A 24,772-nucleotide genomic window follows, 5' to 3' on the forward strand; every position below is an offset into this window, starting at 1 on the left:
GGAGGGAGAGAGAACGGAGAAGGTGCGGAAGAAAGTGTGTGGGGGAAGGTAATACCAGGGGGGTGAGGGAAGAGTAAAGGGAAGAGAAGGTGATGATGCAGAGGGTAGAAGGGAGAGAAAAGGGAAGAGAAACTGATGATGCCGGGGATAGAGAGAAAGGTAAGAGAAAGTGATGATGCTGGAGGATAGGGAGAGAGGGAAGAGGAGGTGATGATGCCAAGGGTGGTGGAGAGAAGATGAGGACTGCAGAGGGTTGAAGGGAGAGGGAATAGAGGGCGAAAAGATGGTAATGATGTGATGAGTGGGAGTTAGGGGGGCAGAGAGAAGGGGGAAGAGAAAAGATGATGATGATGGGGGGGGGGGAGGAGAGTGAAGGGAAGGTGATGATGCCAGGCGTGGGAGGAAGAGATAAAAGAAAAGAGAGAATGACACCAGAGAAATGGGGGCTAAGGAAGGTGATGGTGTGCCATGATGAAGTGAGCCCAATGCCAGGTGTACCACGACACAAAAAAGGCTGGGAACCATTGTTCTAGAGGATGAATCCAAAAGGGACATAGCTCAAAAGTGATGCACAGTGCATAAATCCAAATAAATAAAACTAAATGTTCAGTAAGTTTTTATTCTATTTAGCACGGGACAGGCATATGTTCGATACAAAGGAAGGAAAAATTGACTCCTGATACTGCGAATGTATTGATATACTGCACTTTATTTGATGGGGGAACAGCATTCGCTATTAATCATGGACATAGCCCAATTTCTCTGAAGTTTGCTTTAAAAATTTCCTTTCAGCTGCGATAGACCTGGGATGGGAAGCAATGCTGTTACCTTGCATGGCATCTTCCCTCTTTCCTCTCCCCTCCCCAAAAGTGTTAAGTTATTTGTTGGCCCGACTCAGGACCATTGTCCTGAGTCCCAGCCTTCGAGAAGAACTCTCCTCCTGCACCTTTAGTTCTTTAGGACACTGGGCAGCAGACCGTGCATGCTTTACTGAGTTCCACTCTGTTCCCAGAAAACTAAACAGAAAATGCTTGGCAGCTGGAAGAGATCCTAACCAGGAGCTTAAAGTGTTCCTCTGTCCTCTACAAGTCCCCTCTGCTTTAAAAAAAAATATAAATAAATAAAAATACTGTAAGCAAAATCAAAGTATTGGATGACCTATGGGAGTACCCAAGGAAGACAACAAAGGGGATGCCACAAAGAAGCCTTTTTCAATTCTTTATTGGTGGAGACGTAAACAACTGCCCGACTCTGGCCGAGTTTCGCCACATAAAGTGGCTGCCTCAGGGGCTCAATAAGTGTCAGATGTGCTTAAAATTCTATTGGTTCCGTTCATCAACTGTACATATAGCAACGCACAGCACGGATCGTCTCCACTCTCATCGATTGAATCGTCTGACACTTACTGAGCCCCTGAGGCAGCCACTTTATGTGGCGAAACTCGGCCAGAGTCGGGCAGTTGTTTACGTCTCCACCAATAAAGAATTGAAAAAGGCTTCTTTGTGGCATCCCCTTTGTTGTCTTCCTTCGGTTCTACTGGATCGCCTACCTTGCTGTTTTTTGGGTCCGTCCCCTATGGGAGTACCCAGACAGATACTTGCTTTTCCAATTGTTTTTTTAGCAGAATAATATAAAGATATGAACAACCAAGCAATGAAAATCATAAGAAGGCAGAGACAAAATTAACCAGTACAGACGTAGAGTATCAAGTAAGAGTCTCAAATTGCTTCATTGTGTACCTTTATTTTACAGCATCTATAAACAGTTTTCTTTTTAATAATTCTGCATAACTACGTTCATCCCTGCTGGTAGTTTGCTTTAAAAAAAAAAATGCTCAGGAATGGTGAGCAGTACAGAGACCAGAATTTGCCGCACAGCACTGAAAGGTCATTTTCGGGTAGAAGCCTACCAGGAAGCCATACTACCATGGAGCCCACCCTGGTCTCTGGGTCATTCCCTTTCCAGGGTTTCTTAACCGTTGGTTAGGAATGGGAAAAGTCACATGGAGCTTCAGAACAAAATCCCATTCTTTTACAAGAACAGTCCTGCCTGGCACTCTAAGGGTCCCTGTCTGCAATCTCTTCTAAAAAGGGGGAAAAGGGGGATGGAAGGAAGAGACATGCTCCATTTGAAATGAGCACTGCTGATGTTCAGATAAGCCTGGCTTCAGAAACAAGGCCTTCTACCTAATTTTTCACAGCTCTAATAATAGGCCAGCTACAAAAACAAGGCAAAAAAAATAACCCTTTGCAGAAAATGCAGACGTTGACTAATCTAATAAAGGAAGCAATTTATCATTATTTATTGAGAAATGCTGCATGTGTTCTCCGTGTTTTCTTCTATTCTAAAAATATGCGCATTAAGCAAAAATGAGAGACAGGGAAGGAGGAGGTAGAGTCACTCACCTAGTTCAGGTGCTTTGCTTAGCACAAATGCATAAGCCCAGAATTTGCTGACAGGTCCATTATAGAAACTCTGGTCACAAACGGACTGCTTCAGCCCTTTGGTCATCAAAATGTACAGCATATAAGCACCAGTTCGAACAGCACCAAATATACTTCATGAGGAAAGAAAATAAAAAAGATAAATTAATAGAATTAGTATCCTGCACTCAAACCAGCCAGTCAAGTTCATTAACTTCTCAGAATTTTTGTAACCATGTGTATGAGGTAAACGGGACCCTGACTGATACGCAACAGTTATCAGCCTTGTTATTATTATTCTAGGCCTATGTCAAAAGTGACAATATTCTAAGCAAAGACCAGCCAAAATTTCATGATCCATGATATAAACCTCTGTCCATTATCCAAGTGTTACCAGTCCGGTGAGATTTTAATGATCACAATTGTTCACTGAAAAAATTTGACCTGGGAAATTCAGAATCCTTTTCCCCATGTACTAACAGCATGCGGGACTTTGTAAAAATATTCTGTGATTTTCCTGCATCCAATTCTTTTCCATCTGAGACTGCAAGCATTAAAACCAGATAATGGAAAGAGATTCTGAAGAGGGCTGTAGAGCGTAATATTTGACCCATCTCTAAGCATTATACTACATTTTAATTCAGTTGTTCCATATTTATAAACAGGAAATTTGAAAACTGCATGCTAGAATCAAGGAACTTGTCCAACTGCCCAATAAGACAATTTCTCCATTATGATATTCACAAATTGCCAGAATTCTGTGTCCCTGCAAAGGGATACCAAGTAGGCTGTGGGGTCCCCAGGACAGGGTTGAGAACCACTGATGTAGACCAATGAAAAGTTAACAATTCCTCTGATCATCCAAGGTCTAACTCTATTACTTTTCCTGAAGCTGCCGACAGATCGCCCCCAGTTACTCATGGACTTCTGACAGATCTCCACACTGCACTGCGAGGGAGTAGATGTTTTTCTATACACTTACAATGTTAACATTTTTCTTAAATCTTTTAGGTTGAATAAAGTGGAGTTACTTACCTCTGATGGACAGCAGGATGTCAGTCCTCACATATGGGTTACATCATCCGATGGAGCCCGGAACGGAACTTTGATTTCAAAGCTTCCAGAAGCTTTGAGCATGCTCTAATGAGCACATGCAGCCTATAGCCACCTCCCTGCATACCAGGCAGGGCCCCTCAATCCATGATTTGGAAAAAAGCAACTCCATGGGGAGGTGGGAGAGTTTCATGAGGACTGACATCCTGCTGTCCTTTGGACAGCCACTTTTTACAGGTAAGTTACTTCACTTTCTCTGAGGACAAGCAAGATGGCAGTCCTCACATGTGGGGGACTTCCAAGCTACAGGCTGCCTCAAACAAAAAAGGAAAATCTAAACAGTGCCAAAGGCACTACTGTTTTGGGTAGTGACAGGCCAACCTCATTTATTTATTTTTTGAGGAAGCCTGTCCAATAACGGGCTCTAGGAGGAATGTAGTTGGGTTCTCACCTCAAAGAGACTCCATTCATTTTTGTGTCAGGACCCCTTGCCAAAACAAGGGTGCATTGTGAGTGTGGGTGGTGAAAATCTCACTTCACTGCTTTGAAACAGATACAGTTAGAGCTCCAGCACAGTGAGTATTCACATGCCCCACTAGACCCATGGGCGAGAGAAAGGGCACAATTCACTAACCAAGAGAAATAAAGCTCTTGGCTCTAGACATTTCAGGTTTTCTGGTGTCAAGAAGAAACCCGACTAGATCATCTGGGGCTTCAGAGCCCTCCAGATGGAGGACTGTGGATTACTTATATCAAACAGTAACAACAGATTGCCTTTACAGATTTATGCATGACGTTAGTTAATGACTAAAAATGTGCACAGAAACAATTTACTTGGGAAAAAGCTTTGAAGAAGGTGGGAAAGGCACCAGGTTCTGTGGCAGACCCCACCTGCAGAGTGACCACAAATAAAAGCCTGAACTCCCAGGTCATATATTATGCTAACAAGAGTGGAGAAGCATGAAGAAGCTCCTATCCACCGTCTGAACACTGTGCTGAGATCCCACGACACAGTGGAAGGTTCAGTGGAGAACTTTGACTGAAGCCCACTTAATATAAAGAACATGCAAGGCTATCCTTTGACAGGACTTATCTACCACATGGTGAAAGTGAATCGCATTGGTTAATCAGTTGATACGTGAAAAAGCAGAAGGCGCAGTAAACAGGTTTCTGGTGAAAGAGGGTAAAGGTTCTTGGAAATTTTCTTGAAGCCATACATTGTTTCTTTTCACACCGTGGCTTTTCCCCTGAAATCCCTTCTGGATGCAGAGGGATAGAAGATATATTACTAGACAGACTCCAGGGCTATAGGGATACAGAAGCAGCCCCTAGGCAATTTTCCAACCTTATTAACTCCCTGATGAATGTTCATTCAGGGAACTTCCATTGAATCTGTCTCATCCATTAGGATCTAGCTTTTTCTCAGTATACATATTGCTATGTAAACTGAGTGATATGAATAAAATCTAATAAAAACCCCACACTCCAGTCTAGGGTTAGAATATCCTGAGGCAGACGTTACTACCTTTAACAGACACATGGGGGTAACCTGCATGGAGTGGCAGTTACTACCATAAGAAACTTGCTGGGCATACTGGATGGACCATTTGGTCTGCTAATAATACTATCTTATTATGTTACTATAACCCCCGGAATCTCCCCAGTGAGGGAATCCAGGTTGAAAGCTGTTTGCAAGCTGTTATAGGAGAGATCATTTGGAGGTCTTTCTTCTCTTCGTGAGGGAGATAAAATAGGGCTCCAGTCCTCTAACTCTACCCTCCTGATACCCATTCCAATAGGGTGGTCCAACCAGGAGTGAGCAGAAACTCACTCATATATGTGGGGGGCTCGGCTGAAGGTCTACCATCCCACCCCAGAGAAATCTTGCTTTACTGGTAATTTTGTTGCACCAGTATTTGATGCCCCTTGTCACTAAGTAGAGCACAACATAGGACACTGATTTTCGGTGACACAGCAGTACTAAACATTAATATGATGTCTCCATCACTTTTCAGTATTGCAGCACTGATCGACCTTGCAGTCATTGGCACAGGTGCATCTGATGTCATTGCACCAGAAATTGGTTCGGTGTTGGCATGGCGGCCTAAGCCCATGCCGCAGGATATTCTATCATCCATGCCATGGCAGGAATCAACGTCGATTCCATTGGTGCACCTGATGTTGATCTGTGATGACATCAATGGCACCCATCACCCATTGTGTATTTCAGTCATGCAGATTCCATCTGAGCCTGGTGTCTTACAGTGCCCAATGGCATCAGGCGCCCGATGTCACCAGATGGCATTTGATGGCTCTCATGGCCAACAGCGCTTGAGTGGTACCCAGCACTCATGATGCTCAGTGGCACTCAACAGCACTTGGCATTGATAGTACCTGGTTTTAAAATATATTGACTTCTATGTATAACTCAGGGTTTTATGTGAACAAGTTCAACTTTTTTTCATGCATACAGTATACACGTGTATGTTTACAAAATAGGTAGAGAACGTATGTGCTTTCATTGCATTAGAGATAGTTGCGTGTTGGAGGGGTAGACATACATGTATTTTATAATCTGTGCGTAACTGATAAGCACAGGTTATAAAATACTGTAATAGATCTCTGCTCGGCCATATACACATGTATATGAGGCCGTGCGGACTTGATTGAAAATTATTCTCCCTACTTTTATTCCCATAAACACAGAATGGGAGACAAGCCTTAGTGAATCAGGCCCTTATTCTTATATTATGAACACCTCTATAGCACAAGACTGCAAAGATCAGGAAACTAGCAATAACATGTGCTTGTTTTGATCGATGCCATTTATCCTTACTCAGGATATGCATTTGTTTTAAATTAATTGAGTAAAAAACAACAAATGAAGCCATTTCAGTTTGTTCCAAATGAAACAGAAAATAGCATCTGACTAAAAAATCCAAAAACGTTTCGGTAATTTCTTATTTGGTTAATTAAAAAAAAGGGCCTCTGGCAGGACCGGTCCTTGGCTTCATTCTTGCTGAAGCCTAGGCCTGAGGCTAACTCCTGTTGCTGAGGCCTGGGCCTAGGTTTAGGCCCGACGCTGGGCCCTGGCCTGAGGCTGGTTCCTGTCACCGAGGCCTGGATGTAGACCCAGCCTGAAGCCAGATCCTGTTGCCGAGGCCCGGGCTTAAGCCTGAAGTGGGGCCTGGCCCAAAGCTGGGTCCCATCACTAGGACCCAGGCCCGATGCAGAGGCCCAACCTAATGCTGGATTCCTTTGCTGAGGCCCAGTCTTAGACCCAGGCCCAGAGGCTCATGATCAGGCCTTCTGTTGTCTTCTTTTTTCTTCTGTCGATTAAAAACGATGCCATCTACTTAAGGATGCACCACAGTGATGCCACTATGGTGACTTCTTCTAGAGTAGATGGCACCATTTTCATACCAAACTGGTGCCATCTGCTTGGTACAAAGGTGCCAAAGTGCCATCACTGCAATGTGTCCTTTAGGCAGATGGTATCATTTTTAGGAAGAAGATGATGGAAGGCCTGGTACTTGGCCTCTGGGCCTGGGCCTAAGCCTAGACCTAGGCAGGGCCTAGGCTACGAGACATGGCCTGTGGCCGGGGCCTGGTGTCAGGCCTAAGCCTGGGCCCAAGCACAGGCCTTGGAGATGGGACTTGTGGGACAGACTTGGACTGTGCCCCAGCATGGGACCTGTGCCTAGAGCTGGGACTAGGCAATGGGAGCTGGACTCAGGTTGGGCCCTACATTGGGCTTCAGCCTAGGCCCTATTTTTCTTTCACATTGATGTCAGTAAGGCCTATGGATTGCTTCCCCTACTGAAACTGATGTAAAACAAATGACATGAACAACCAAATTTTTTTTTTCATTTGAGACAAAACTGATAATTGCGAAACAAATGAACAAACCGAAACAAATTGTACATCTCTAATCAGTATGAAGCTACATACCTTTTAGTCTCTCCAGTCTTTGACTCTTGATTTCATAGCAGGGAGGAAAGGCAAGCAGACATTCAGTTCAAAAGCCAAATAATGGGAACTTAATTTTGAGATAGACCTAGGACAACTAGACTTCAAGTCATTCACACTGTTGGTAGAATACAATCTATATTTGAGAAGCCTTAAAGAGAACATCAAACTTCCTGCCTACTGAAAGTCAAGCTAAGCAGGCCCTTCTTACACGCAGGGGTAGATTTCATAAACTTGCGCAAACGCGTACTTTTGTTCACGCACCAGGCGCGAACAAGAGTACGCAGGATTTCAATAGAATCGCGCGTAGCCGCGCATATCCATTAAAATCCGGGGTCAGCTGCGCAGCCTGCCTCCGTTCCCTCCGAGGCCGCTCCAAAATCGGAGCGGCCTCGGAGGGAACTTTCCTTCTGCCTCCCCCCACCTTCCCCTCCCTAACCCACCCCCCCGGCCCTCTGTCGCAAAAGTTACGCCTGCTCAAGGTGTCCCGGGGCTTTGCGCACGCCGGAAGCCTATGCAACATAGGCTCGGCGCGTGCAGGGGGTGTTTGGGCCAGGCTTTCGGGGGTACGGGCGTATCTTACGCGTGTACCTCTTTGAAAATCTGGCCCCTACTGTTTCAAGTTAGCAACTTAGTGGAAGGAACTGAATACATTTCAGATGAAGGCAGCAGTCCAGCAGCCTGATTTAAGTGCGAGGAAAAATAGTGGAAAGTGTTCTAAAGATCAAAATCACAGAACATATAGAAAGACATGGAACAAAGTCAGCATGGCTTTAACCAAGGCAAGTCTTGCCTCACAAATCTGCTTAATTTTTTTGAAGGGGGTTAATAAACATGTAGATATAGGTGAACCGGTAGATATTGTGTATATGGATTTTCAGAAGGCATTTGACAAAGTTCCTCATGAGAGGCTTCTAAGAAAAGTACAAAGTTATTTATTTATTTTTATATACCGATGTTTGATTTACATATCACATTGGTTTACATATAACTTCATATCGGATTACATATAACTTCACATTGGTTTATGTGGTTTAGGTAACTTACAAATAACTTACAAAGTGCAGGACGTTAAGCATTTCTTTTTGCATTAGAGGTAGTAAAGTGAGGAGTAACAGTAATATGATTAAATGATGGTGGTAAAAGTTAACAGAGAAACATATAAATGACGGCAGAAGAAAAGTTAACATAGAAACATAGAAATGTCGGTAGAAGAAGACCAAACGGCCCATCCAGTCTGCCAAGCAAGCTTTCACACTTAGCGGTGACCTTTCGTGGATTACAAACTGGTTAAAAGATAGTAAACAGAGAGTAGGATTAAATGGACAATTTTCTTAGTGGAAAATGGTATACAGTGGAGTGCTTCAAGGATCTGTACTAGGACCTGTGCTTTTCAATATATTTATAAATGATCTGGAAAGGAATACGACGAGTGAGGTAATCAAATTTGCAGATGATACAAAATTATTCAGAGTAGTTAAATTGCAAGCAGATTGTGATAAATTGCAGGAGGATCTTGTGAGACTGGAAAATTGGGCATCCAAATGGCAGATGAAATTTAATGTGGATAAATGCAAGGTGATGCATACAGGGAAAAATAACCCATTCTGTAGTTACACGATGTTAGGTTCCATATTAGGAGCTACTGCCCAGGAAAGAGATCTAGGTGTCATAGTGGATAATACTTGAAATCATCGGCTCAGTATGCTGTGGCAGTCCAAAAAGCAAACAGAATGTTAGGAATTATTAGGAAGTGAATGGTGAATAAAACAGAGGATGTCATAATGCCTCTGTATCGCTCCATGGTGAGACCACACCTTGAATGCTGTGTTCAGTTCTGGTCGCCGCATCTCAAGAAAGATATAGTTGTAATGCAGAAGGTACAGAGAAGGGCGACCAAAATGATAAAGTGGATGGAACAGCTCCCCTATGAGGAAACACTAACGGATCGATACTGTAAAATCGCGGGAGAGCGGACGAACGCCCGCTCTCCCGGCGCACGCACCGGCCCTTCGCCGGTGCGAGCGATCCAGTATTCAAATGAGGTGACGCGGTGCAAACGAGGAAAAGGAGGCGCTAGGGACACTAGCGCGTCCCTAGCGCCTCCTTTTGGCCTGGAGCAGCGGCTGTCAGCGGGTTTGACAGCCGACGCTCAATTTTGCCGGCGTCGGTTCTCGAGCCCGCTGACAGCCACGGGCTCGGAAACCGGACGCCGGCAAAATTGAGCGTCCGGTTTTCGGCCCGACAGCCGCGGGCAGAATTCAAATTTTTTTTATTTTTTTTTTTACTTTTTTGGACCTCCGACTTAATATCGCTCTGATATTAAGTCGGAGCCGGAAGAAATTAGCGCCGACCTTTGGGTCGGCGCTAATTTCTTAGAGTAAAATGTGCGGCTTGGCTGCACATTTTACTTACTGGATCCCGCGCGCATACCTAATAGCGCCCTCAACATGCATTTGCATGTTGAGGGCGCTATTAGGTGCCGCGGGTGGGCCGCGTGTTTTCCTCCCCTTACTGAATAAGGGGTAAGGGAAAACACGTGTCCAGAGCAGGCTGACAGTGCGCTCCGACGGAGCACACTTTACTGTATCGACCTGTAAAGAAGTTAGGGCTGTTCAGCTTGGATAAGAGACGGCTGAGTGGGGATAAGATAGAGGTCTTTAGAATCATGAGAGATTTAGAACAGGTAAATGTGAATCGATTATTCTTTCGAATAATAGAAGGACTAGGGGGCATTCCATGAAGTTAGCATGTAGCACATTTAAAACTAATTGGAGCAAATTCTTTTTCACTCAATGCACAATTAAACTCTGGAATTTGTTGCCAGGGGATGTGGTTAATGCAGTTAGTGTAGCTGGGTTTAAAAAAGGTTTGGATACGTTCCTGGAGGAGAAGCCCATTACCTGCTATTAATCAAGTTGACTTAGAAAATAGTCACTGTTATTACTAGCATCAGTAGCATAGGATATACTTAGTTTTTGGATACTTGCCAGGTACTTATGGCCTGGATTGGCCACTGTTGGAATCAGGATGCTGGACTTGATGGACCCTTGGTCTGACCCAGTATGGCAGTTTCTTATGTTCTTATGAAGTTGACAGAGGGGACCTGACAGAAAAACTGAATAAATTAGCTTTTGCACTGGGGAGAGGGAGGACTAGTAAAAGCTCTTTCAACACTTAAGGGTGGATTTTAAAACGCACGCGCAGTTCCCTGCGTGCAAATAGATGCAGCTATTTTATAACATGTGCATGTCGGCATGTGCATATTATAAAGTAGGATTCCCGCACGTACATGCGCACCGAATTTTAATATCTGTGCCCTCCTACGCGAGCGGGGGGGGGGGGGGTTGACTTTTTAAATTACGAGCGGCAACATGAGTAGGGCTTCCTTTAATGGAGCAGATTGGGAGGGAGCTTCCCTACCCCTATCCTTCATCCCTCTTCCCCTCTCCTCCCCGCGACCCCTAAACTAACCCTATCTATCCCCAATTTTTTATTTTTATATTTACTGCTCCTCTGGAGCAGAATTAAACTCCGTGCGCCGGCCAGCTGCCAGCGCATGCTTACTCGGGATAGTATCTAATGGCGCTGTCCTGATCTTCCCCCTGCCCAAATCCCACCCCCTACGGCCTGCCCCTTTTCAATTGCCTGGCACTTCTGCACGTACCGGGGGTTGTGCGCATGGCCGGGTCCTTTCGAAAATGTGCTTGGCGTGTGCAGGGTGCAGCCACACACTTAAGTCCCAGTTTTACCCCGCGCAGGTCTTTTAAAATTCAGCCATTAGGGACTCAGGCAGTCATGGCAGGAACCAAGACATCTAATACCAGCAGAACAGAAGGGGTATATTGGCATGAAAGAAGAAACCAAGATCTATGTCATATTGAAAAGTTAATAATTAAAGTTAATAGTTGTAGATGATCTATTTTTCAGGTAATTTTAAATCAAGTTTAGCAACATAAATAGAAGCTTAAACATGGGACCTATGTGAAATCAGTTGTTGGTCTTCATACAGTTCCCAATGGACAGATGTCAACAAGGGCTCCCAGAGGTAGCAGAAACAGCTGTTATCTGTCCTCCTCATTTATGTTGTGCGTCCCGTCCGCGCTTGGCCCACGCAAGGGCCTGCTCACCTTCCCAACTCCTCGGCAGGTCCCGGGTCGGCCTCTCCCGCGGCTGCAGCTAGCTCCTCGAGGCCTTGGTGTCCTGCGGCGGCAGTCTCTGGGCCTTCCTCAACGCACCAGGCATGACGGAGCTCGGCATCCTCCGTGGCGTTGGCCCCGCCCCTAGGCGCGCGCGTGTGCGGACCTCCCGGCCCCTTAAAGGGCCAGGGGCGGGACCAGGCTCCGCGGCACGCCCTGATTGAGCACAGTATATCAGGAAGTTCCTGCCTGCACTCCTTGCTTTGGCAATCGGGTCGACACTGTATATGTACTAGTTTGCCTCAGTGTCTCATCGCTTGTTCCAGTCTTGTTCCAGTTTTGTTCCAGCGTCCTTCTGTTCCAGCGCCTGTCTGTTCCTGCGTTCCCTCAGGTAGTACCTCTTAGAGTGACTCTCTGGTACTGACTACGCTGATCGGATTCTGACCTTTGCTTGCATCCTTGACCACGTCTGACCTCTGGAACCTGATCCCTGCTTTGGCTGACTACTCTCGGACTGACCTTTGGAACCTGACCCCTTCTTTGGCTGACTACTCTTGGACTGACCTTGGAACTTGACCCTTGCTATCACTGACCACGCCTCCTTGAGCCTGGCCCTTCTCCCAGCCTTGTCATCGCAGACACTGTTCTGGCCTTCCTTGATTCCCCAAGTTTCCAGTCTCGACATCAACCGCGCACCCTTGATCTTGGTGGGCACACCTCTCCACTTCCTTTCCGGGAGACCCTGCGAGGCCCACCTAAGTCCAAGTGGCCTGGGTCCCCAAGGGCTCCACCTGGGAGGACCTCGGGCTTCCAGTGGTGAAGCTCCAGCTAGCCTCTGTCTCCTCCTGTGCTCCGCCCCTGGTGGCAGATGCTTCCTGGGCCCGACCAGGGAGCCGCTCCTTACTGTCTCAGGACAAGGGTCCACCTCCAGGTGCAACAATTCATCCCTGTTGTCGCCAGTGTAAATAAGGTATTTTTCTGGAAGGGCACTGGGGTGGAGGAGGGTTAATTGTGACACATGCGAAAAATCTCCCTCTTAAAAATTGCTCTCTCTTGACAGTTCTTTTTTTAGTTTGCACTTAAATTTTTATTTACCACAGTTTTACAGACTACTTTTATTTTATAATTTTATATTTTTATTGATTTATTAATTGTATTTATGACTATGAATTTGTAATATTTTTAACGCTTTTTTATTATCTTGTTTTAGATTACGTTTCATTTTATGTTTAGATATATTTTTATTCGAATTTGTATATTTTGAAATGTTTGTAAACCGTTGACGGCTAGTCTAAACAACGGTATATAAAAGTCTAACAAATAAATAAATAAATCATGAAAACAGCTATGATTTGGCAGGAATTGGTATCCTCGCTGGGCATCTTAGCAGAGAGGTCAAAGACTGCATAGTCAGGGAGACTGAACTATTTTGTCTCTTCCCTAGAGGTGAAATGCACATATTCTTTAGAAAATGACCTCCTATTGCTGTGAACCAGGCATCTTTCACAAATACTAGAAAATTACTAGAAAATCACTAGAAAATTACTAGAAAATCACTAGAAAATTAAAAAAATGAACAACAAAAGATCAGCAACATTTACATTTTAACCCTCTGTTGCTCATAATTTGGATTTTCTGACAAAATCCAACAGAAGTCATGATACTGTAGATCAGAAGTTGTAGGCTACAATGGATTAAACCTGACAAGATTCTAGGTTTAAGTCTGAAAGAGAAGAGAACAGATTGTGACAGAACCAAAGATCTTAAATGAAGCAAGCACATTGGGATAATCCATTGATGAGGCATTCAGCATGGGAGCAGACCTTTCAAAGTGATAAATAACACTTTTATTCAAATCTCTGTTATTCCAAATAGATGTAGCCCAGACGGATACGTTCTGTTTTTTTTACTATTTTCTCTGAGCTGATTTTGAAGTGTGGATATTTGAACAGTCTGCTGAATTAGTATTCCAGTTTGGAGAAAAAAAAACATTTAACCCTGTTGCTCCTCTTTCAGAATTTTGGGTTTACCAACTGGTTCCCCCTTCTCAGGACTGGTTGAATACAGTTCTCTTTTAACCCTGCAGCATGCATGCACTTGCAGTTCTGATCTGCATAAGAAAAGGGGAATTGTGTGTTTTATAGGGAACAAAATATGAAATATTTCCATATGTACAGTTTCTTCTGTATTTTATGTATGGTGTTAATCACCATCTTTGAGGGGGATTTTTCTCTAATATAAGAAATTTATTTAATACAAACAAAATGAAAAGTTAAGATGCAAGTTTGTGCTTGCAGTGTGGTGAAATGGACTGGCTCAGCCTGTCGTGAAATAATAGAGCCAGTTGGTAAACCTATGCCCATATTTTTGGCAGGATTTTTTTTGTTGTTGTTGTCAACTTGCATTTGAGGGAAAATTTGGTGACAACAGCTTGGAAAAAAAAATATGGACCTGAATGAAAAATGAACTTTGTGAAGAGTATCAGTTAGATCCCCACCTATCTTTCAACCTTTACGGGGCCTACTAAAAATACAGATATGTAACGCAAATGGAGGGCCAGGAGTTCCTTTGAAGCTTAGTGGCTAGGTTCTGCTATGAACAAATGCCCAGAGCAGATTCTGCGGTCAGCACTGGACACTGCAGCTTTCGTGCCAGCCTTCTTTTGCATTGTATAAAATGGCAAATCAGTGACAGAAAATTCAAGTTCTTCACTTACACTGCCAAACAGGGAGAGTGACCTGTGGTTATTGATTTGCGGAGTACTTATTTTTATCCCATATAATGTAAAATAGAATTGCTGTGATGTTTTCACTTAGCAAGTAAAAGGAATATCTCTTTCAGTGCATCTCACACCCAGGGAGATTGATTGGAGAAGGCAGCAATGGGAATAAGCAGTATTTAATTATTTAAACACATAGGGGGTAATTTTCAAAAGGAGTTATACATGTAAATGTAACTACTATTGTAGCAATTTTCAAAAGCCATTTACTGGAGTAAAGTGCACTTACACAAGTAAATCCTATGAACAATTCAATGGCATATATTATAGCAATTTTCAAAAGCCCACTTACTCAAGTAAAGTGCATTTACTCGAGTAAAACCCTGTTTTACTCGAGTAAATGCTTTTTAAAATCAGGCCCATATTGTACTCCACACATGTCTAGGCTTTACAGTGAGACAAACCAAAGAACCCTGGTGCATGCCAAAAGTTATGTCCCTACAGCAAACCACCTCGCTTGACAACATTTGCTTATACTAACTAATAAATACTCATTTGAGCTGGTCAGAGGATAGGTTTGTTCTTCAATGATTCACTCACAATTTAAAGCTAGACAATTTTTTGCAAATTATTTCTTCATCGAGCATGGACTTCTCCACCCTTTTCCTCCCCATGAACTTTTGTGGACACTCCAAATTTGGAAAACATGGTTTGTTAAGTTTTCAGCCTAACCTTCTCCGGTATCCATGCCACTGCTCCATGCTATCTCCATCCTTTCTTTGGATGATCACTAGGGATTAACAGATGAAGGTTGAAGAGAGCATGGATTTAGTAATTTTATAACACTGCACATTCTGGTAAAGTCTGCATACCTTTGTTACACACAGGCCTTACTGCTAATTTTTTTTTTTTTTAAATTTGCTTAACTTGTAACAAAAAATCCATAGTATACAACATCTCATCAACAGAGGATCAACACACTGAAATATGTACTGGAGGCATTACAAAAGCATCAAAATATATGCAGTAACCCATGTCATGAATATAAAATAACAAGTGAGACAAATTGAAAATAGTCAACCTACTGACCAATATATCCCCATATTTTATCATACAGTACACTCTTGTTCTGCAATGAAAAGGTCAGCTTCTCAGCCATTGTGCTAGCGATGACCCAGATGTATCAATGGCAAACGTAGCTTCTAAGAGGAGTTACTCACACATTTTACATTGATAAATGTTCAACCCAAGTATTATGCCCGTCGGTCGCAGATGGCTGTGACCTCTCATGCTCACCTCTTTCTTTGCTGCTCCATCAATTCTGAGAAGAATGGAGGCCTCCGCCAGTCACCGCCAACCTACCTGGCATTCCTGGGATGGCGAGGGCGATGTTGACTGCCATCTTGTTTCAGGAATCACATAAGCCATGTGCGTGCAAGGGCCATCTTTGTACATGTCATGGCGGGAACCTCGGGGGCGTCCCCTGCGGATGACGTCACTTCGATGCTGTACTTAAACCAACTGGCCCTGTGCTTCTACGAGTTAGCAAGGAGTTCCCTTGTTGCTGAATCTGCTCCAACCTTGGACTTCCGGTTCCAGTTTCCTTGCTTGGCATATGAACGCTCTGGGTACCCGCTCCTCGGGGGCCCTTCTGCATTCCTGCCTTGGACTTCTACATATTGTCCCAAGTCCCGGGACATCCTCCTGGAACTACATCATGTGAGTACTTTACTACGGACTTCAACGATATCAAACCTTACTGAGATTCTCTACAGTGTACCCTGTGCCTCGGGCCATTACCGTATCTTCCTCAGTAGGAGTCACTCTGATATATGCTGCACTGCAGGTTATTGCATCACCATCTCCAGGATCCACCACGAGGTCCTGCACCTCAGACTAATTCGTCATCACCACAAGAACAGACATCCTCAGCGTACCCCGCTCTGCGGGCCACTACCAGATCTGTACATCTAAGGTAATTGCTACACCTCCGAAGAGACTCCTGGTGTACCCCGCTCTGCGGGCCACTACCGGATCTTCACATCGGAGGTATCACTCTGGGTATACCCCTCTGCTCTGAACAGTACTTTAATTCAGCTCCCGCTCCGCAGGCTCTGCTTTTCCTTCCTTTATAATAAAGTCTCTACCTTACAGCTGTGTCCTACGCCACTGAGACCACGCCTACTGAAGGTGAGGCTCACAGGGCTCCTCCCTGTGGGCTGAGACACCTCTCACCTCGGCCCAGGACTCTTACAAAAACATAACACCAAGAAGGTAGATAATTGGTATAAAACTCAACTTTCTTCTCATAATATTCTCAATTCTTCCCCAGAAGTTCTGAATGCAGGGACAAGCCCACCACACATGAAAGTAAATGTTTTCCTTTCTACACCCCTGCCAGCACATCTTCGAGTATGAGGGCAAGAATCTTGCAGGCATCTGTATGTGCTATGTAACAATGAATAAACCATTTCCACCCTGTGACTGCAAACTGAAGCTCTGCACGCCACTCTCCATATTGTCTGCCAATCCCTGTGGTCCCCAAATCAACGTTCCACTGATCAATCAAGGACGTACGGGGTTCCATGTCCTCACAGAGTTGGATAATAGCTTTATTTAATGGAGAAATAATTTTACATCCCTTCTCTGCTAAAATTAATACCTCCTCTATTTCAGTAGGCAAATGCCTCCTGCATCCTGCTCTTATGTAACTTTGAAAAAGCATCTCTAATTCTATTGTATAAAGCTCTAGACTCTGATCTGAGACTAAATTCACTTTTCAAAGTATCAAATGTGAGCTAGTTCTTTTCGTCCCATAGCTTCCCCAAGAATTTCAACCTAGTATTCCACCAATCCATCACCTCCTCATTAAATGTAAAAACTGAGATGCCTGGATTATATTTCAAAAGTGACTGGGGAAGGAAGGAAGGGGAAAGAACCATATGGAATGCCAAGCCCTTTATACATCTACCAGGTCTGAACCGTATATGCAGCAATATAATTGGAACAAAGAATTCACTGAATCGGAATTGCAAAAGGGGACATCATTAAATCTGAGGACAAATCAACTCCTTCAGCCATTCCCGCCTCCAAGGACAACCAGGGTAACCTATCATCTGTGCTTAGTCAGTGTTTCAGACGTGCTAATCTAAACACCCAGTAATATCCCAATAAGTTAGGAACGGCAATACCACCATTTAATTTAATGTGCCGTGAAGTCCACAGTTTTAATTTTGAGACTTCACTTTTCCATATAAACTGTGAAATTTCCCTATTAATATTAGCAAAGAGCCTCATGGGAAGTGTGCTGCAGCTGTTGGCCGCGGCAACCCCCGACCGAGACCTCCTACCCGCTCTGCTGCTCCTCTTCGCCGTGGCTCAGCGTGGCACGATCTGCTCCACAGCAGGCTTCCTGCGGTCTGCCGCATGGCCGCCAACGCTGTCGTCCTCTCTTCAGCGGACACGTGCGCGGAAGGCCCCGCCCTTGGGGCAGTGGCACGAAAACCAAGTCCGGCCCCAGAGGATGATGTCATCATCCACAGCTGCCCCAGATGTTATCATCCACAGTCCGGCCCCAGAGGATGATGTCATCATCCACAGCTGCCACAGAAGACTGCCTTTGCAAAGGGTCTTCTCTGCGGAGTGTCTAGTTGCTGTGCGTTTGTTCCTGCCTTGCTTCAGTTCCTGCCTTTGTTCCTGCCTTGATCCAGCTCCTGCCTCATCCCTGCTCCTGTATCCAGTCCTCGGCTTGATCTCCAGGTTTGACCTCGGCTTGTCTTCTCGTCTCTGCTAGTCTGCTGCCCTTCTCGACCCCTGGCCTGTTTCACCGTATCCGCCTCTTCGCTGCCTGCTGTGGATCTTCTGCCTGGACTCTGGTTCTGCTTCTTCGCTGCCTGCCCAGACCCGGACTGCTGACCTTGTCTTCGTCTCATCCCTCACCAGCACCACCTCCCGGAGATGAGTTCCATTGGGGCAATCCCTCGGTGGATTTCATCACTCACTCTGGCTCAAGGGTCCACAATCGTAACAGTTTGTAAAAGTCATGGACCCGGTGGACATGTCCGGCCTCCAGGCCATTCTGGGTATGGCCCAACGTATGCAGCAATAGCAGCAATGTATGGAGGCTTTGTCCGCCACAGTGGAGCGCCTGGCCAGTCGCTTATAATCTGCGTCTGGGTCTGGGGCCACTGCCTCTCATCCCACGGTTCCAGTTGCTCCGTTTCCCTTGACTCATTTGCCTGGCCCACCTCGGTTTTCCGGGGAGCCAAAGCAGTGCCGAGGATTTTTGAATCACTGCTTCATCAGGTTCTCGCTCCAGGCCCAGCAGTTCCTGACAGATCAGGTCAAGACGTCATTCATCTTGTTCTTACTGGACGGCAAGGTGCTGGCCTGAGCATCCCCGCTGTGGGAGTGTAGAGATTCCATTCTCAGGGACCTGGCCCGATTTGTCCAGACCTTCCACCAAGTATTTGATGAGCCGGGCCGTCTGCCTACTGCTGCCTCTGAACTACTTCACCTCCGCCAAGGTTCACGCCCGCTGGCCGAGTTTGCAGTAGAGTTCCGCACCTTGGCATCTGAACTGGGTTGGCGTGAGGACAGCCTATGCAGTATCTTCCTCGAGGGGTTGTTCTCCCGTATCAAGGATGAGCTGTCCACTCGAGACCTCCCGGATGACCTCGAGGCTCTCATTGACCTGGCTGGTCAGATCGATCAGCATTTGCAGCAACGTGCAAAGGAACTCAAGCTGGTTCGCCGCACAGTTCCCCTGTCTCCTTCCTTCTCTCGCCCATTGGTCTCCCCAGCAACATCTGGGGCTTTGCCGGAACACAGGGAGGCACCCATGCAGCTGGGTCGCACTCACCTAACCTCAGAAGAGAAACAGCGCTACAGAACACTTGGATTGTGCCTCTATTGCGGAGGTAAGGGTCACCTGTTGGCCCAATGCTCTGAGCGTCTGGGAAACTCCCAGGCCTAGGTGTCACCGGGGAGCTGATCCTAGGCTGCATCAACCATGCTCCTCAATGTACTGTTCCTGTCACACTCCAGCTCTCCAAAGGATCATTCAAGACTCTGGCCTTCATCGATTCTAGGGCTGGAGGAAACTTCATACTAGCAGAGTTAGTTCGTCAACTTCAATTTCCGGTGCTCCCCCACAATCCACCGTTGCTCATCTCATCTATCCAAGGGGAATCACTCCCTGGCCAAGTCACCTCCTGCATGGCTCCAGTGACCCTCCATACTGGAGTTCTCCACAAGGAGGAGATATCCTTCCTCATCCTGGAAAAAGCTGTCCACCCAATTGTACTGGGCCTTCCTTGGTTGCAGAAACACTCCTCCACCATTGACTGGAGGAGCCTCCAAATTGCGGCTTGGGGACCTGAATGTTTTGCAACTTGGCTACGTCAGAAGCCGTAACCACAAGTCCATCTTGCTACTACTAACATTCATCTGCCTCCACAGTATGCCGACTTTTCTGATGCCTTTTCCAAAGAGGAGGCGGAGACCCTGCCAGTGCATCAACCCTTCAATTGTGCCATTGATCTGTTACCTGATACTGTTCCGCCCTGAGGACGGGTATACCTGCTGTCGTTGCAAGAGACTCAAGTACATGTCCAAGTACATAAAAGAGAATCTGGACCAGGGGTTCAATCGCCCTTCCTCTTCTCCAGCCGGTGCAGTGTTTTTCTTTGTTTCCAAGAAGGACCCTGCAAAGATTATAGGGGGCTCAACGCTACCACCCACAAAGATCACTATCCTCTCCCTCTGATTCCTGAGCTCTTGGACCACCTCCACAGAGCCAGAATATTCACCAAACTGGACCTGCGTGGCGCTTACAACTTGGTCCGAATAAAACCTGGAGATGAATGGAAGACCGTGTTTAACACACGCGACAGTCATTACGAGTATCTGGTGATGCCATTCAGACTGTGAAACGTGCCCGCAGGTTTTCAGAATTTAATGAATAAAGTATTTTGGGATATGCTTCATAAAGGAGTAATTGTCTACCTTGACGACGTCCTAATCTACTCCAAGGATCTAACTACCCATCACTCTGATGTCTGTCATGTTCTCCAGCACATAAGAGAGAACCGCTTATTTGTAAAACTTGAGATGTGCCTTTTTGAACAACAATCACTACTATTCCTGGGCTTTATTGTCTCCACCATCGGCTTCCAAATGGAACCGGATAAGCTAGTGAGCATCCGGGAGTGGCCGCAACCAGTGGGACTTTGCTTGTTACAATGCTTCCTTGGCTTCGCCAACTTTTACAGGAATTTCATCCCACGTTATTCTCACATCTTGGCACCAATTACGGCTCTGACCAAGAAGAGTTCTGATCCTAGACATTGGCCCAGTGAGGCTATTCAAGCTTTCAAGAAACTCAAGGCAGCATTCCTGCAAGAGCCATGTCTCCACCACTTAGATCCAACTCGGCCATTTGTTGTAGAGGTGGATGCTTCTGATGTTGCAGTAGGGGCGGTCCTTAGTCAACACTCTGACCAAGGAACTCTATTCTCCTGCTCCTATTTCTCTCGCAAGTTTTCTCCGGCAGAGAAAAACTATGGGATTGGCAACAAAGTGTTGCTGGTGATAAAAATGGCTTTTGAAAAATGGAGGCAATGGCTGGAAGGGGCGCAACACCCCATCATGGACTACACCGACCACAAGAACTTAGAGTATCTCAGCAAAGCACAACATCTGAACCCACGCCAAGCCCGCTGGTCCTTGTTCTTCAGCTGTTTTAACTTTATACTATGCTACTGCCCTGCAACAAAAAATGTTCGAGCAGATGCCCTCTCCAGGCTGCATGAGTCTGAGGACACCCAAGACCCACCTAGCTACATTCTGGACCCAGATAAAGTTTTATTAGCCATCACGGATATCGTGCTGCCAGGGAAGTCTGTGGATCCGCTCTGCCTTCGACCCAAAGTACTATCTTGGGCACACGATTCCCTCACCATGGGGCACCCAGGAAAGGCACGAACCCTGGAACTGTTGTCACGCTACTACTGGTGGCCTCACATGACTCAAGATGTTCGTGCCTACGTCAGCTCCTGCCCAACTTGTGCCTAGCAGAAGCCGCTACCCGGTCGGCCATGGAGCCTCCTTCAACCTCTCCCACCACCACGAGAACCTTGGACTCATATATCCACGGAGTTTGTGGTGGACCTGCTCGTCTCTTCGGGGAACCAGGTAATATGGGTCATGGTTGACAGGTTCTCCAAAATGGCACACTTCATCCTGCTGCCCAAGCTGCCATCAGCTCCCGAGGTGGCGTGACTGATCTCTCTACATGTGTTTCGACTACATGGTTTCCCGCTACACATAACTTCAGTCCGGGGTCCTCAATTCACAGCCAAATATTGGGGGCGCACTGTGCAAAAAATTTGGAGTGCAGTTGGATTTCATCACAGCCTTCCACCCAGAGGGGAATGGACAAGCAGAACATGTCAACAGGGGCTTGAAGACATTCATACGCTCATTTGTGAACTGTCGCCAAGATGATTGGGCTACACTTTTGTCATGGGCAGAGTTTTCACACAATTCCCACTTGCACTCTGCTACCAGGAATTCTCCTTTCCAAATTGTGTATGGCAAGCTCCTGAGACCCCTGCTTCCGTTGCCGCTCTTTGTAGGGTCCCCAGCGGCTCAGCTTACAGCCAAACAGCTACATGACCTATGGGAGTCTACCAACTCCAATTTACTGCAAGCTGCCAACTCTGCCAAACAAATGGCAGATAAACAACATTGCCCGGCTCCGCTGTTCAACACAGGAGACCGAGTTTGGCTTAGTACCCGCCACATCCGCCTGAGGGTCCCTTCCATGAGACTTGCTCCCAGGTACATCGGACCTTTTTCAGTTTCTGAACACTTGGAACCAGTAACCTACTGCTTATGGCTTCCTGCAAGCCTCCGGATAAATAACTCCTTTCATGTATCACTATTAAAGCCATTAATACTTTCTCCTTTCCATGCTGCTCCACCTAAACCACCTGATGTGGAGTCTGATGATGACCCTATCTACCAGGTTCAGGAGATCCTTGATGTTCGTCGGCACCATAGGCGCTGGGAATATCTGATTGCCTGGAAGGGCTTCGGTGCTGAAGAAAATTCTTGGGAGCCATCGTCTAACATTTTAGATAAAATTTTACTCCAGCACTTCCATCAAACGCACCCTGGCAAGCCTGGTCCTTCTCGGAGGGGGCGTAAGAGGGGGGTACTGTTGTGGCTCTCTGCCGCGGCAAGCCCCAACGGAGCCCTCCTACCAGCTCTCCTGCTCCTCTTCGCCGCAGCTCTGCGCGGCAGGCCTCCTGTGGCCTGCCACATGGCCGCCAACGCCGTCCTCCTCTCTTCAGCAGGGGTCTATGTAGGCGTGCGCACGTGGGAGGCCCCGCCCTTTAAAGGGGCAGTGGCATGAAAACCAAGTCTGGCCTCGGAGGATGACGTCATCAAGGAGGGGTATTTAAATCCCACAGCTGCCACAGAAGATTGCCTTTGCAACGGGTCTTCACTGCGCAGTGTCTATTTGCTGTGCGTTTGTTCCTGCATTCCTGCCTTGCTTCAGTTCCTGCCTTCGCTCCTGCCTTGATCCAGTTCCTGCCTTGATCCAGCTCCTACCTCAACCCTGCTCCTGTATCCAGTCTTTGGCTTGATCTCCAGATTTGACCTCGGCTTGTCTTCTCGTCTCTGCTAGTCTGCTGCCTGTCGCGACCCCTGGCCTGTTTCACCGTATCCGCCTCTTTGCTGCCTGCCCCAAATCTTCTGCCTGGACTATGGTTCTGCTTCTTCACTGCCTGCCCAGACCTGGACTGCTGATCTTGTCTTTGTCTCATTCCTCACCAGCACCTCCCTGAGACGAGTTCCATTGGGGCTATCCCTCGGTGGATTTCATCACTCGCTCCGGTTCAAGGGTCCACAACCGTAATACGTGTATATGGATATGTTGGAATAAATGTGAAGGACGAGGTGATAAATTAATTTAATTATCCCTATTCCTCTTGCCCAAGACACAAACAAATCTTTCCAGTCCTTCAAATCATGTATTATTTTTCGCACTACTGGAGTATAATTACTTTTGTATAAGTAAGAAATAAGTCAGCTCTCTTAAAGTGAGACAGACAATGGGGAACCTGTGCATAGCTCTTTACCTCCTCGGGTAACAATTCTGATTTTTGATCATTTATCTTATACCCAGACATTACACTATACTCAAGTGTGAAGAAAATAAAAACAAAGCTAGACCGATATCTTGGAAGATATAATATTTATTCCAATTTAAAGTAGAAATTGCCCGACTCAGGCCGAGTTTTGCCTTTACAGCTGCATCAGGGGCTGCAAAAGTGATAATAATTTAATGTTTAATAAATGTTGATAAAAAAGTTAAGAACAAAATTAAATGAGCACAATAATCATAAAAACAAAAATTAATTATAAAGAACAATTACAAAAAGGAGGACTGCAAATGTATAAAAATACCATCAACAAAAGATTAAAAGAAACAGAACCAGATATTATTACTAAAAGCAGAAACCAAACCACAAAGAAGACAGTGCTTATCTTAATTGATTAATTACCTAAGAAATTTGATTATACAAGTGACTGTATGTTCTTTACATTCATATAAAAAGTTATTATCCATTAGGAATAAAACAGATAGATATATTGAGTAATCAGTTAATTTCATTATGACTAATCAACATATTTTATTTCAAAAGTAATAATAAATAATATTAATACAGGACTCATTAGGTAACATGATGAAATTTTATTGACATTTATTAAACATTAAATTATTATCACTTTTACAGCCCCTGATGCAGCCATAAAGGCAAAACTCAGCCTGAGTCAGGCAATTTCTACTTTAAATTGGAATAAATATTATATCTTCCAAGATATCGGTCTAGCTTTGTTTTTGTTTTCTTCACACTTGTGGCTACGCTCGACCAATTTCCACTTTGTTTCTTTGGAATTATACTATACTCAGCAAGGATGTCAAGCAATCTAGGAGCAGAGACTTTTAAAAACAATAGCATGTCATCAACATAGAGAGAGATCTTGCATGTTTTCCCATTAAACTGAGGATCAGCTCTAAACATCTGAGTCAAGATCTTTATGGCCAGATCAAATAGAAGAGGTGAGAATGGGCAGCCTTATGTAGTACCCCCATCTAACTGGAATAGGGTTAGAAAGGAGCCCATTTGTCAATGCTCTGGCAACAGGATGAGAATATAGCTCCATGATCCAATCCATGAAACCCCAGTCAAAACCATAAAAATGAAACACAACAAAGAAAAAAAACTAATACAGCCTATTGAAGGCTTTTTCCACATGTAGTGCTAGAATTAACAGAGAGTGTGCACCAACTAGTTAGCGCTATTTTATTAAAGATTCTACACATATTGGCCATAGACAGCTGCCCTTTGATAAAACCAGTATGGTCAGCCTTGACCAAAAACCCCATTAAACCT

At 45.3% G+C, this 24,772-nt stretch overlaps 1 protein-coding gene across 1 annotated transcript in view; it reads right to left on the reverse strand.

Annotated features, from left to right (window-relative positions):
* The window catches only part of ELOVL6 (ELOVL fatty acid elongase 6), a 184,486-nt gene that overhangs the window by 25,939 nt on the left and 133,775 nt on the right, over positions 1–24,772 (reverse strand). Inside the window, exon 3 of the mRNA XM_029596139.1 lies at positions 2,406–2,557. Coding sequence (XP_029451999.1) covers positions 2,406–2,557 — 152 coding nt within the window. The remainder of the gene's footprint in view (positions 1–2,405; positions 2,558–24,772) is intronic.

Source organism: Rhinatrema bivittatum, chromosome 1 (assembly GCF_901001135.1).
Source record: "Rhinatrema bivittatum chromosome 1, aRhiBiv1.1, whole genome shotgun sequence".
In the NCBI taxonomy this organism is placed as follows: Eukaryota; Metazoa; Chordata; class Amphibia; order Gymnophiona; family Rhinatrematidae; genus Rhinatrema; species Rhinatrema bivittatum.